Raw genomic sequence first — 13,441 nt, 5'->3', positions numbered from 1 at the left:
GATGGATGGATGGATGGATGGATGGATGGATGGATGGATGGATGGATGGATGGATGGATGGATGGATGGAAAGAGAAAAAAGCAGCCAAGTTTCAGAGTTCAGCTAACAATGTAGCTTCATTTCACTACTAACGCCTAGATTTGACTGTATTCTTTGTCCTCGTTTCTTGATCATCTTTTAAAGTTAACTACAAGAGAAATCAAAAATACAGAAGGCTATAATATCTTGTTGCTCAGTAGTAGAAAGTATTTTTCTCTGTATGATGAACCCTCTCTGTCTGTGATCCACCCCCTGGGTTTATCCTTGCAGTTCATAAAGATAAAAACACCAAAGACTCAAACCAATTGTTTCTGTGAAGCTGTTACACACACACACACACACACACACACACACACATATATTTTCTGAGTAAATACAAGGACACACTTTGTTCAGGAAGCCTGAGAGGTAAATATCACATGAGCAACCTTCATGTTAAGAAAAGGAAAATATTCCAAGCAAACCCCAGTTGGTCTACAGGTAATAAGACAAAACCTTGTAAGTCAAAGATAGAAGCAGGCAGGAGTACACGCTGCTTCCTTTTTGATAAGTTTTTAGCCCTGGCATATCACAATGTGGTGTGATTTGTGACTGGAGAAAAAGGTGACTCTTGTCGGTCTCATAATACTCATGGCAGCTGTCTTGTAGCTTCATGTCACCGTGACCTTGGCTCAGTGTGTGTGTATGTGTGTGTGCATCACTGCGGCTGAGAGATTATGTCTGTGTGTCAGTGTTTGTGTCCAGGTCTGGATAAGTGTGTTTTATGTTGCCGAATGTAGCAGCAAACTCTTATCTCCCTGTGCCCTGTGCTGTGGCGCCAAGGAGATAACATCACAACACGGCTAGTTTCAGAGCTCTGCCAAACATCCCTCTTCCTGCTTTCAAAATAATCCTATCTGAACCTCCATGCAATATCACCGCTCCCCTACACCATTCTCCAAAAAAAAAAAGCACCATTTCATACACCATCTCTCAACACCAGGGCAAAAAATGACAAATTCAAAATGTCCTTACAGAGGGTTTCAATCACATGGAAAGACATTACAAGACACCGATGACTTATTTAGAGGTGTCAAATGTTTGAACTTCTGTTTTTTCAGCCAAATTACATTTCACAACAGTGTGTTTTTACATACGGACCTTCTAAATTATTATTTCTGCCTGGAAATGAAGTTGCTCCTTTGCTCCTAACATTTGCTGTTATCTTGGAATGGTGGGAAAGCAGTAATAGGTGCCATTTGTTTAAAACTGCAATTTTTGACATGCTTGGATGAATCCCTACCTGCAGTCATGGCCATTTTAAATAAGTAGCTTCCTGAAGGCTGTAAAATGCCAAAAGGTAGTGAAAGAAATGAATTTAAAGGTGTTCTTTTACTACTAAAACCAAAAAAATAACCTTTTTTTTAGGTATTTGTGATAAATAAAACATAACTTAGGGTTAAAAAAAACAAACAAACAAGAGCAACGATAAACACAAAAAAAATTTGTCTCTCATTTTAGCTTAATCTCAATTAATCCTAAAAAGCTCATCTATGTTCAAAAGCTAATTGTGTATTTTGGTCTATCTGCAGGTGGGAGCAAATCAGAAGCACTAGTAACGTTCAGATCTGTGTGAGTGAAGCTAAACGGACAAAACCAAACAACCAAAACACAACTTGGTCATCAATAAGAATGAGCACAAACAAATTATTGCAGCTTTAACCTTGCAGACATCTTTTTTAACTGCTGAGCTGCTGTGTTTGTGAATTTTGGCTGCATATCAATATCAGACAAAAAGCATCACCAAAAAAAAAAAAAAGAATGAACAGAGTTTGATAAAGATCTTTTTTTTCTTCCCCTGGAGACCAGCGGAGAACTTTAATCCATTTCAGGCTTCTGTGATTCTGTCCATTCAAGTGTAAATGGCTCTAATCAGTCATACAGACACAATGATTAAGACGGGTTCTGCTCCAGATTTTTAGGCCTTACTTGCTTCCAGCTGGGTATTTAGAAGTTACTTAATCATACCGGATCTACTAAGAAAACAAAAGTCTATCACACGTGGGTCATTTGTCTTCCCTTTTAATTATTCTGAAACATTTTGAAGGATCTTTTAAAAGAACCAGACTGGTCTTGTCTACTGATACACACAACTGAAATATAAGAGTCATTAAAAGTGCCCAAGCCTTCCCCGGTCCTTTATCTACAGGATAAACTATGAATTTCATAAAGGAGACTGATGAGTCCAATCAGCTGCTGACAAAGAGCTTTTACCGGATAATTGAATATGCAATTAATAAAAAATATTACCATCGTTTTAGGACAGGAAAAACAGGCACAAATCCATGTACGAGAGTGTGAATTTTAAACTGATTATGACTATAAATTAAAAACGTGTTTGTTCTTTTTACATGTCAATGGACCTCTTTTCTTCTCATCTAATTGTGCTTCTGTTTCCCACTCACTGTCGATACTTTCGTCTCTTTCGGCCTAGGCTGCTGCTCCCTTGGATTTTTCTTTCCTCTGATTCTTTAATAACACCAATATCCGTTGCCCTCTACTGGGCTAAGTGGCTTAACCTTCCTCTTTTATCTTTCAGAGCCTTCCAAAATAAAAAGAAAGGAGAAATATAGATATTTATTTATATATACAGATTTTCTTTCTCCCTTGGACAGTCAAAGCCTTTGTTTTTGACCTCAGTGATAGTGTTTTCCATACATTTATGCACACGTTATTCCTTTTTCTGACAGAACAGTTGGCGAGTTGCTGAATAACAGTGTGTGTTTTCGGGCAGAGTTGTGTCTTAAGTTTGTCTCTGTCAGTGAAAGTGAGTAATAGAGCATGACCTGCCTAAAGCCGGAGCTCTTTGTTCTGCTCAGACCCCCACATCCTTCTCAGGGTCAACGAGACCTCAAGGCTAGTCTATTAGGAATACAGAGGGGAGGAAATTTAACACGGAGAAAATGAGAAAAGGATCCTTCATCACTTTCGACTTCCCCACTCTAATATTTCCCAATTTCAGCATTCTCAAGGCTGAAGACTTGGAGACGAACAACAGAAAGAGGACAAAGCCAGAAGGGGGGGAAAAAAAAGGAGAAATGAGGGGTGCAAAGAAAAACAGACAAAAAAAGGAAATAACTGGAAAGAGTAGCAGGAAACAAAATAAAACCTCCTGAAAAGAGTAATGGAAAAAAAGGAAGGTGAAAGCAAAAATGGAGATCGAACTCTGTAGTCAATATGTGCTCTCAGACCTATTCTTTCAAAAACACTTCTGATCTGTAGATGCTCTGAAAGACAGCTGCGAAAGCCTCAACAATGTCTCGCCAACAAGGACAAATTTTGATTAGCCTTCTTTGTCTGAAAGATCAAAACAAAGAGAGAAATAATGCTGCCTCACTGACTCATTGATTGCAGGTCTTAACCGTCAGATGACTGAACGGCCCCGGTTCTTTTTTTACAAATGTCAGAGTACGGGTTTTTCTCCTAACAAAACAATCCTGAGCATCTGTAACTTCCTTGCATAAACTGTTTAAACAATGACTGACCTCACTGAGCATGACCACAGAGACGGGCAGAATCCTGGAGAACTCCTTCTTAGGACACTTTCTTTTTAAATTATGACTCCTAATGAAACCATCAAGAGACTATACTTGGCAGATATTACAGCAGCCAAGACATTGATCACCCACTGCTAGAAGAGCTACCCGAGTCTTAGAGAGATCAATTATCCTCCTCTCTTGATAGCCTGCCTTTAAAATAAGAATGAACAGAGCACATTGATCTAATGACAATTAGTTTTCAAGTTCTTTTTAGACTTGAGATGAGTTTTTGAATTCCTAAATCAATGAAAAAGGTTTCTTTTGGTGTTTTCCCCCTTATTTTCATTTTGTTTGTTTTTTACCCAGTGCCGTGCAAGGCACTGACTGAATCTGCTCATTTGTCTCTCTCTGTTAGCAAAATATCTCATGAACCATGGAGCAGATTTTAAAGAATTTGAAAAAAGTAGAAGAAAGTAATAACTGATTTTGCATCTACAACTGATCGACTCCTGAAGTCAACTTCATTCAAGATGGTAAAAGATGTTGTAAAGAGCTAAATTTTAAACCCTTAAAGCAGAAAGACAGCATGGACAAAGATGCATTATGTCCCAATTAGACAAAGTATTGCATCAGCTACAGTCTTCAGCTGGACAGAGTCCACTTGTTTTCCAAGTTGGCTGATTTGTCTCATCTCTTCACATTCAAGGTGGCCATTGTGGTGATGCCAAATGCAATAATGGCAAGAAGTTTAGGCGTAAGAAGTAGCTACAGATGAATGTTTTTTTTTTCTGAAACCAATGACATATTAAGTTCTATAACTGTAACCAGTATTTACAACAAATAATACAGTGGAGAACTCAATCTGAGCTCATTGCACCAGTATAAACAGGTCAGAAGATTACAAGTACTGATTGCTTGCTATGAATAAATGACTCAGAGAGGCGTTAAAGTGGCAAATAATACTTGTAAGAATATAGAATAACAGCACTAAGTGCCTTGTGGTAATTTATAATATTGGTCTTTATGTTTGAATTGATCCAAGTTAAACACATTTAATGTGTGACCAGTCGGACTGACATTACGGTGAGCACTATGACTTATTCCCCAAATGAGAGGGTTTTCTTGTGGTTTCAGCACAGTTATGACTCAGCGACACCCGTGTTGACCGTTTCAGGGAGCTAATTTGTGTTTACTTCCAGTCGCACAGCAATCTGAGGCTGTCAGAGGCCAAAAAACACAAAAACAAGCACTTCTACTTTGCTCTGAAGAATTTCCCCACGGGCTTTTCTTTTCTTTACAGCGGTTAGTTATGACTTCCTTTCCTCAATATTCCGAATCCCAGAAGGTTTGTGTCAATTAAAAATTTAGAACCTAAAAGTGAAGAAATGAGGTCCAGGTTTATGATGACAGAAATGCTCTAGATAAGGATTCTGTGAAGCTTTCCAATTATGCAGCCCTGCTAACCTACAAAGATGATTCTGGAAAATAATGTTACATTTGATATCATGAGAAGTCATGCTCAGAGCATGTGTTGTGGATGACTCTCAGCAACTACCACACCAAATTTTAGGACAATATCTGTAAAACTGACTGAATTCTAGCGATTTTTGTGTTGGGTGTTATTTGTGGGGGCCATGTTGATTGGACTGACAACAAAAGTAAGTTGGTTGTAGATGTAAAGTTTCATTAAAATAAGATTTATTGCTAACAGACAAACAGAGTTGACCCAATCAAGAAAGATCTTGAGCAATCTGTTAGCACGATGTGTTGGCTGCACATCAATCTCAAACAAAAAGCATTTGAAAAAAAAGGAAAAAGAACAAAAAAAAGAGTGAACTAACTTTGATAAAGATCTGTGATAAAGAAATGTGCTGGGGATCAGTCTCAGCTACTACCACACTAAATTATAGGTGAATATCTGTAAAACTGACTGAGTTATAGCCATGTTTCTGTTTTTAAGGTCAGCTCACCGTGGCAGTCATGCTGAACTGTGTTGACTCCAAAAGTACTTTCTTTAAGTTTCATTTAAATCTGTCCAATCATCCATGAGATATTTTGCTAACAGAGACATGCACACAAACACTGGCAAACACATCATCAACCTTTGCCTTTTGGCATCAGGTGATAATAAGGAATGTCAAATCTTGCGGCGTGAGAGAAGCGGGGAATGGTACTTACGGTGCAGTGATTCTGCTGCTGCAGCAGAGTGGGCACGTCTCCTCCGACGGGCATCTGCTTGGCCAGCTCCTCGTCCTTCATGCAGATCCACCGCCACAGCTCCTCCAGGAGGCCCAGGAGGCGCGACCAGCGCTCAGCACTCGCCTCCAAATGGGCTCTGCCAACACGCAACAACCACTTCAATCTTTATACTTCATCTCTTAGTCGGTTATTTTTATTTTCGCCTGTCAGAGTGTCGGCTGGAAGAAATTATTTATTGATCATCTGTTTATCTTTGTCCTTTTACAAGCACACACTTACATCTTACATCTTGTATACAGGAGTGGTTATTCTTTTCCATTTTCTCCCACAGATTTTCATCACAAAAATAATGTTTCGATGCCTGAACTGAACAATTTCAAAGCCGTTTCAGTTCCTACACTTTTATATAAAAAAGGATCGCACTGCTTGTTGCTCTTTATTGCACCTACAGAAGACCGAAGCAAAACCTGTTTTTAAACCACTAAAAAGAGGCTTGCTGGATGATTTGGGTAGATTGGATACTTTGCTTCTAATTTTGTGGTTGGTTGTATACATGTTGTTTTTCTCCTTCTCCTTTGGGCATAATGTATCTGAACACTGTGCAGAGAACTCCTATTGCTGCTCCACAAGCCAACCTTAATTACACATGCAATTAGGACATAATGGGCTGGATATAATCAACACACTCAGTATCTTAACTCCCAACACATGCAGCTATTTTCTGTCTTGCTTGCTTGTTTTTTTTAAGCAACGAGTCCAGTTTATAATGGCAGCACAGTATCACCTTGGTAATTAAAACCCCACTAAATGTAGAAGTTTTTACTTTAATTTTACTTTATGATTTGTTTTTCGCCCCTTCTCTCTCCTGCTGCTGCAGCTTTCCTGTGTGGGTTGTTCTGCTTCCTTCTATCCTCCCTCCTCCTCCTCCTCCTCCTCCTCCTCTTTGGTCTTTGAACATCTCCATCTGGCTCCTGTCGTTTCCACTTTTACCCTCACTTTCTTCACAGTCAACACTTCTGCATATTACCAGTCTGCTTTATGTATGCCAAGGCTGTGGCTGACAGCAATATTTGTGTGCTCTGAAGTGTATGTGCCACTGTGTTGACTCTTTGGTTATTTAGGAGAAGTCTTTTATCCCTGATGGACACAAGACTTGTAAAAATAAAAAATCTTACTTCTGATACATTTGAGCAATGTTCACATGCAGCAACAGAACAAGAGAGTGACAAGCATAGAGCAGGATAGTGTTGAAAAAGTGCAGAAGCCTTGGGTTAAGCTAAACTCATATTTGCTAAAGAAACCTGTCCTTCAAGAAAGACTTTGGACTCTTGTAAACTGGATTCTCTCCAGCCTTGAGCCCCACTGACGTTGCAGAGTCAAAACAACGAATGATTTGTCGGCTGCGTCTACTGTTCTGATTCATGTATGTGCAGCGGCGTTACAAAAAGGGCTGACTGCTCAGATATAGTCACATCACTGGGCTCAATGTTACGAAAGCATCATGGTGAGGTTTGATGACGTCGTCCAGTAGGAGCACACAGCACCAGGAAACTGCTTGTTTTCTGTTAAATGTGACATAGAGGCTTATCCTTTACATTCGTTTCGAAACTTTATTAGAAGCAGAAAGATTTGTTCTAAAAATAAATCAGATATTTTCCAGAGATAACGAGCTGCGACAGACAAAAAAGTCTCGCGCCGAGCAGCCTGATGTGTGTACAGACGTGTGCAGGTATACTTTAGCAGCTTGGTGTGGTTTGCATGTAATGTAATCAAGGTAGACACAATGGGCGCCGCATGTAATGACCCTGTGCTCTGGTGCAGCACTTCTCAAATTGGATGCTGCACATTCATTAAAATGAAGCGAAGGAAAAAGCTTCTAGTCGAGTATAAAGCAGCAGATCTCATATATTAATTCAGAAATTCAAGCAGACCTTTTTACTGACATTCCTGCTCTGAGCACACTGAACAGTGATGGCAATTTAAATTCAAATACACGTCCATTTATTTATTCATTTGCTTGCATTTTAGGATTATCAGGAGCAGTTGAGTTTGTAGAATAAAGAAGTCTGTTTACAGTACAAAATCTAATCTTTTGCATGATTAAAACAAAGATAAAATCACTAACTTTGATCAACAGCTGCCTTTTCTTTTAATGTGGAAAGAAAAACAAAACTCGAGTCTTAGTTTTCGCTACTAAATTCTAATTTACTGTCTCCAGCTTCAGCTGGCAAAGACTGGAGAAAAACTACAGTCAGTAGTTGTGCCAATTGTTTGCTCCTGCTCCAGTATCAATTATTTGTAAATTTGATCATTTTTTGTTTGTGAAACTTGTGTTTGCATTGATCTGAAGTTTGGATTCACAAAATGTTTTCCTGTGGCAAAGTATGAGACGCTGCTTCTAACAAAAAAGTGACTGAAAACAAACATTATTACATGTAAAAACAAAGAAATTACTAAACATAAATTGTACAAATTACACATTATAATAGAACTACTCAATGTTATGTTTCAAATGGAGTAGGATGAAGTATAAACTTATTATATCCTATCCCAATGCCTTTATATCAACACTGTCCTTGCCTCATCAGGTTGGTCTATCCATGATTAGTCATTATATACTATATAAACACTTATGAATACATTTTTTAACCCATGTCATAGTTCTACATGAAATAATAACCTGATCCATTTTCTTCTAGAGTATACATGTGCATAACTAGTGTTGCAAAGCAGCAGAAAACTTCTGATACATTTCCAGAAACTTTCAAGGAACTTTCCATGAAAAGTTAAGTTGGGGAATTTTGAAAATTTTCAAAAAACGAAAACATCTCTGAACAAAGATATTCTGGTTATATAATGTTTTGTCCTGTTTGTCACTGGATTCACACAAACACAAAACAAGTTTAGTTTAGTTTTTCAGTTTTTGCAGCGTGGTTCCTGTTATTACATGGTACAGAAATGAAATCTGTCTGTTTGAGTCAGGATCATGCTAAAATTTATGTCCCCCAACTATATTTAAACTCTCTGTTAAGAGACAACTGTCTTTTTTTTTAAATCCAGGTTTATTCTAGTTTCCCATAAATTCCCATTAATTCCCATGGAAAGTTTCTGACTTTGAAAACTCCTAAAATTGTGCAACTCTATACAGAACACACATCTACATGCACAAACACAAAATATAAACATTCTACACTCAATTTACAAGCACTTCTTCCATGTCTGCACTTCTTACCTGTGTACTGATCGCTCTCTAATACTTAATGTCAAACCTTATTTTCTTGTCACAGAAATATGGACTGCCAGAACAATACATCCTATTGTTATTCGACTATACAATTCTACTGATAAACTTGGGAAGAAATATGTTTCACTGGTCAAACTGAAAGAGAAAATTGAGACAGACAGCTCCTTGAACTACTGCTGTGATACAGAGTTTATTTTCAGAGCTGAGGCGCAGCTACAGGAGCAAAATAATGCTTTTTCTGACCTAAAAAACTGGAAAGAGGAAAACTAACACTTGACTGTTGGAGCATACTCAGCTGAGCAGGCCTCTCTGTGTGGAGTTTGCATGTTATTATTGTGCATATGTGGGTTTCCTCCAGATTTCTCGCTCCCAAAACACGCACTTCAGCTTAACTGGTGAATCCAAATTGATCTTAGAAATGAGTGTGAGTGGCTGTTTCTCCTGTACCTCCCTGAACAGATCAAAGTGGGTAAAAGAAACAGAAGGAATAAATCCTGGTTAGTGTTTCTTACCGAATGTTGGCTGATTTGGCTTTCAGGTCGCTCCAGCGTTGGTTCATGTCATCCAGTCGGTGTTGGAGGAGAACAGCTTCCTCTGAGTTGCCCAGTGCTTTGACCATCTTCGACTTGTTTCCCTCCACGCTCTTGTAGATGTCATTGTGGGCATCGATCTCAGCCTGAATATCCTGCAAATACAAAGATTTGCTTGATTCAGAGTCTTAGAAAAAGTACAATTAGGGGCAACGTAAAAGTCAATGAATTTTACAAAAAGAAATGGACGCTTTAGTTGCTTAGAATCATATTGAATTATCTTGTGTAGATTAGTCTTGAATAAGTTCATGGCACACTGCATCCATTTCCAGAAGGCAAAGAAGTTTAAATTTTCATGCAGTGTCCTCAAGCACTTTGATTGAAGAGATTTTAACTTCTACCCTTTCACTGGCTTGGCAAGCACACCCAAACTAGAAAAAAGTCCTAAAGTAATGTCTGCCTCCACAGTTATGCAGCAATACATTATAAGAGGGTTACACTAAAGCAAAATTAGCTCCTTTATTCTGGGATAATGCTCTCGCTATTCCAAAATGTCATGTGTGGCTGAAAGAGACGGACGCATTCATTTGTGTGATGAAGCATGACTTTCCATGTGGGACAGTGGGTATGAGTGAGCTAAACACAGCAGATCTATTACACAACCACATCTCAAAGAGCATGTGAGAGGGTTTGTGTGAGAGTGTCGAACCACATGGGAGAGTGACGCAAGCAGAGGATTCTGTCAAATGTTTTATTTTTAGATGTGTAAAACTGTTCCATTTTCTTCTCTCCCCCCATATCTCAGCTGGGACTCCCCTCAGTTCCACTTATTTCAGCTGAAGATAAAGACTCCAAAAGCCATACAGATGAGTGTAACACTGCCTGGAGCACAGAGACACATTTGCAACAGAGATGAGAATGGGTGTAGATAGAGGAGGAGTAATACAACCTATAGTCTTATTACAATATAGTACAGTAATATAAAATCAATCTGGACATCAGATGTGAAATTACACGTGCTCAGCCTCTTTAAAGAACATTTGCTTTGCTGCATTAGATATGGAAATTTTATTTATTAAAATTGTATATTTTTACAATTACTATAAATTGTAAAAGCCATCAAAATATGCAAATATTGCTGTTCTGTTCCAATAGCAACTGTACGATCAGGTGTTGGCAGGTAACAGATGTTTGAAGGAATGAATATCGCCCTTCGCTTTGTTTGGAAAGTTTTAAACAAAGATCAAGCGCGATGTGTTAGCACATAGCATATGTGATGGAGATGACTCTCAGCTACTACCACGCCAAATCTTAGCTTAATACTTGTTAAAATAACTAGCTGATTTTTCCAAAATGTAACGAAGAACCCGATTTCTGAATGCAAATGGATCACACCCACATTCAATGTGTTTCTGTGAAATCTTAAATTCTGGACCTAACCTCAAGGTTAAAAACCAAAGCTAAGGAAGAGGTTTTTCTGGCACTGCAGTTCCTTTAGTGACTACTTGAGCCTCACTCAAAAACCCTAAATCCCCAGGTTAAATCCTCCTTTACAGTAGAAACAAGCAGATTTAAATCCCAATGCTAAAACGTTTTGGCTTCTCACACTTTATTTTCCACTCTGTACAGCAACTGTACAGCAGGTGAACTCTTATATAAACCACACATATAATTTGTTGCTAAACTGTCAGTTATTTTATCATTGCAATGGTCTACCTTGACAGGTATCAAATGACAAACCAAAGTGCCATGAGATTCTATCTTAGATCCATCACTTGCTTGTCAATTCTGGATACAAAATTGCAGAAAATAATAGTGATTTTCAGGTTTAAAAACTGAAATCCACTAAGACTGGCTACATCCACCTTTTATTTGCAGATTATAATTCAGGCATTCACGTGGATGAAATGTAGGACCCAACTACACATTAGCACAGCCCAAGCACTCCCTTCTCCCCAAGCGGACCTGTCACAGTTACTGTATTACATTAATGTCCTTTTTTCTTTTCTTCCAAGATGAACAAACCTAACCTAAAGCCAAATCTGTTAACAATATGCTCCCCCTCTACAGACACTGCACAGCTTGTCGAAAGGTTCAAGGCACTGACAATGCTACCAAATTCCCCAAATCCTAAACTGATGAGACATCTGAGACATGAGCACACCTACTTTGTGAACATTAACAAACTTGTAATATTCAAACACATCTAAGAAAGATTTAAAGAGTGTGAGAGAGAGAGACATAGAAAGTGAGCATACTTCATTAAATATACATGACATAATGTAACACTTTGATGGTAATGATACTATAATGTGAGAGGTGCTTCAATTCTCTTAAAAAAAAAACATGCTCTTGTAAAATACAGACCAATTTAAAGTCCAGACTCAAAACGACCAAGATACTCACAACACACAGACACAAACACAAGCACCCAAGGAAATGTACTGCAATTTACTGAACATCAACAGACATTTAACAAAGGTCAAGCAAATCCCTCCACTGTGACCTGTGAGGATAATAACCCATTCAAAGAACAATGCTTTTTAAAGGTCATAGACTAGAGAAAGTGAGGAAGTGTGCAAGTAAGACAAGGTGTGGAGACAACTAAGGAAAGATAGAAGGGAAACTAGATGGACACACTAAAAGTAAAAGACAGAAAAATACTTTGCGACTGAGCCAGCTGGCTGCGTTTCAAGTCATTACCCAAGTGCTTCCCTTTTCTTTTCTTTTTTTTTTGCACTTCAGCTTCCACATAACATACACACCAGTGCATTCATACACGAGACAAGAGGCCCAGACTGAGAGGGCAAACATATTCATTTACAGAGCAGCCTTTACATTTCATTTCGCCCAGTGAATGACGACTCAGAGCCAGAAGTTTGTATATGTCAATGTGCTTCCTGAGGGGCTTAAATATAGTGACAGATCATTTTCTCTTCCACACACACACAAACAAAAACATCTGTGTGCCACAGGCCATCATGTCAATGACAACTGGTCTCTGTTTGCTACTATAACAAATTTTATTTAAGCTGCTGATTTAGAGTTAGAATATTTCATCCTGAAGTGGTGAAGATGCTACAGTCATTAAAGGGATCGTTTAGTTCTTTTATAGTGAGATTCTGTGAAAAGATTATAAACAATTAACTTAGAACTTAGCTCTTAGAATGACCTCAGGTTAGAAAAATAAAGTTTATTTTTAACTTAAATACAGCAGCTTATCTCAAATGTTTTTGTAGTAATTCATACAAACACTATATCACAATACTTCACAAAACTAACAATTTTCAATTACACAGTACAGCTAATAAAATGTTAGTTTTTTTTTCAATCTCCTCCAAACATCGTGGCCCTTTTTCTAACAGCAAAGCAAATTAGAACTAATCGTCCAATGTAAACGAGTCCAATAATCTCTTTATGACTGCTCTGGCGTCACAAAGCTGACTACAATGGATAAGGATCCAAAAACACAAGAGAAGTGTTTCTTTCAGTCAGGCTGAAATCGAAGTCCAAGCTGAAGAGAGATGTAAAGCAGAATCTGTAAACCCTTCAAAAATTAGACGTATCTACCTGTTCAAACCGTCCAAGCAGCTCATGCAAACTGAAGTTCAAACCAATCATTCTGGACTCTGAGCTGTGGCTCCTCCCACTCCTTTTGGTCTCTACATTGTTTCCATTATCACAAAGGTCCAATGGTATTAAAGGCTTAGGGCAGACAAGCAAGTCCTCCAGTGGTTACGATCAAAATGTAAACCTTTAAGGTCAGGGTTGAGATCATTAGTAAATCCAGGGTGTGAACAAGAATGAATCCAACAAAAGACAAACCAAGCAGATATAAAAAGTTCAAACATAAAAGGGTCAAACCCTGTTCGTAGCCCCAAAACAGGCAATTGACACAATTCACACACCC

At 38.4% G+C, this 13,441-nt stretch overlaps 1 protein-coding gene across 7 annotated transcripts in view; it reads right to left on the bottom strand.

The window, feature by feature from the left end:
* Nucleotides 1–13,441, bottom strand: part of utrn (utrophin) — a 176,884-nt gene that overhangs the window by 65,023 nt on the left and 98,420 nt on the right. For all 7 annotated transcript variants that reach the window (XM_017423258.3, XM_025007463.2, XM_025007466.2 and 4 more), the window contains 2 exons: nt 9,514–9,686; nt 5,737–5,893 (listed from right to left, as the gene is read on the bottom strand). In XM_017423258.3, coding sequence (XP_017278747.1) covers nt 5,737–5,893; nt 9,514–9,686 — 330 coding nt within the window. The remainder of the gene's footprint in view (nt 1–5,736; nt 5,894–9,513; nt 9,687–13,441) is intronic.

This window comes from Kryptolebias marmoratus, linkage group LG19, assembly GCF_001649575.2.
Source record: "Kryptolebias marmoratus isolate JLee-2015 linkage group LG19, ASM164957v2, whole genome shotgun sequence".
NCBI classification, from domain to species: Eukaryota; Metazoa; Chordata; class Actinopteri; order Cyprinodontiformes; family Rivulidae; genus Kryptolebias; species Kryptolebias marmoratus.
The sequence above is the reverse complement of the archived record's forward strand: the minus strand, read 5'-3'. Positions and strand labels throughout refer to the sequence as shown.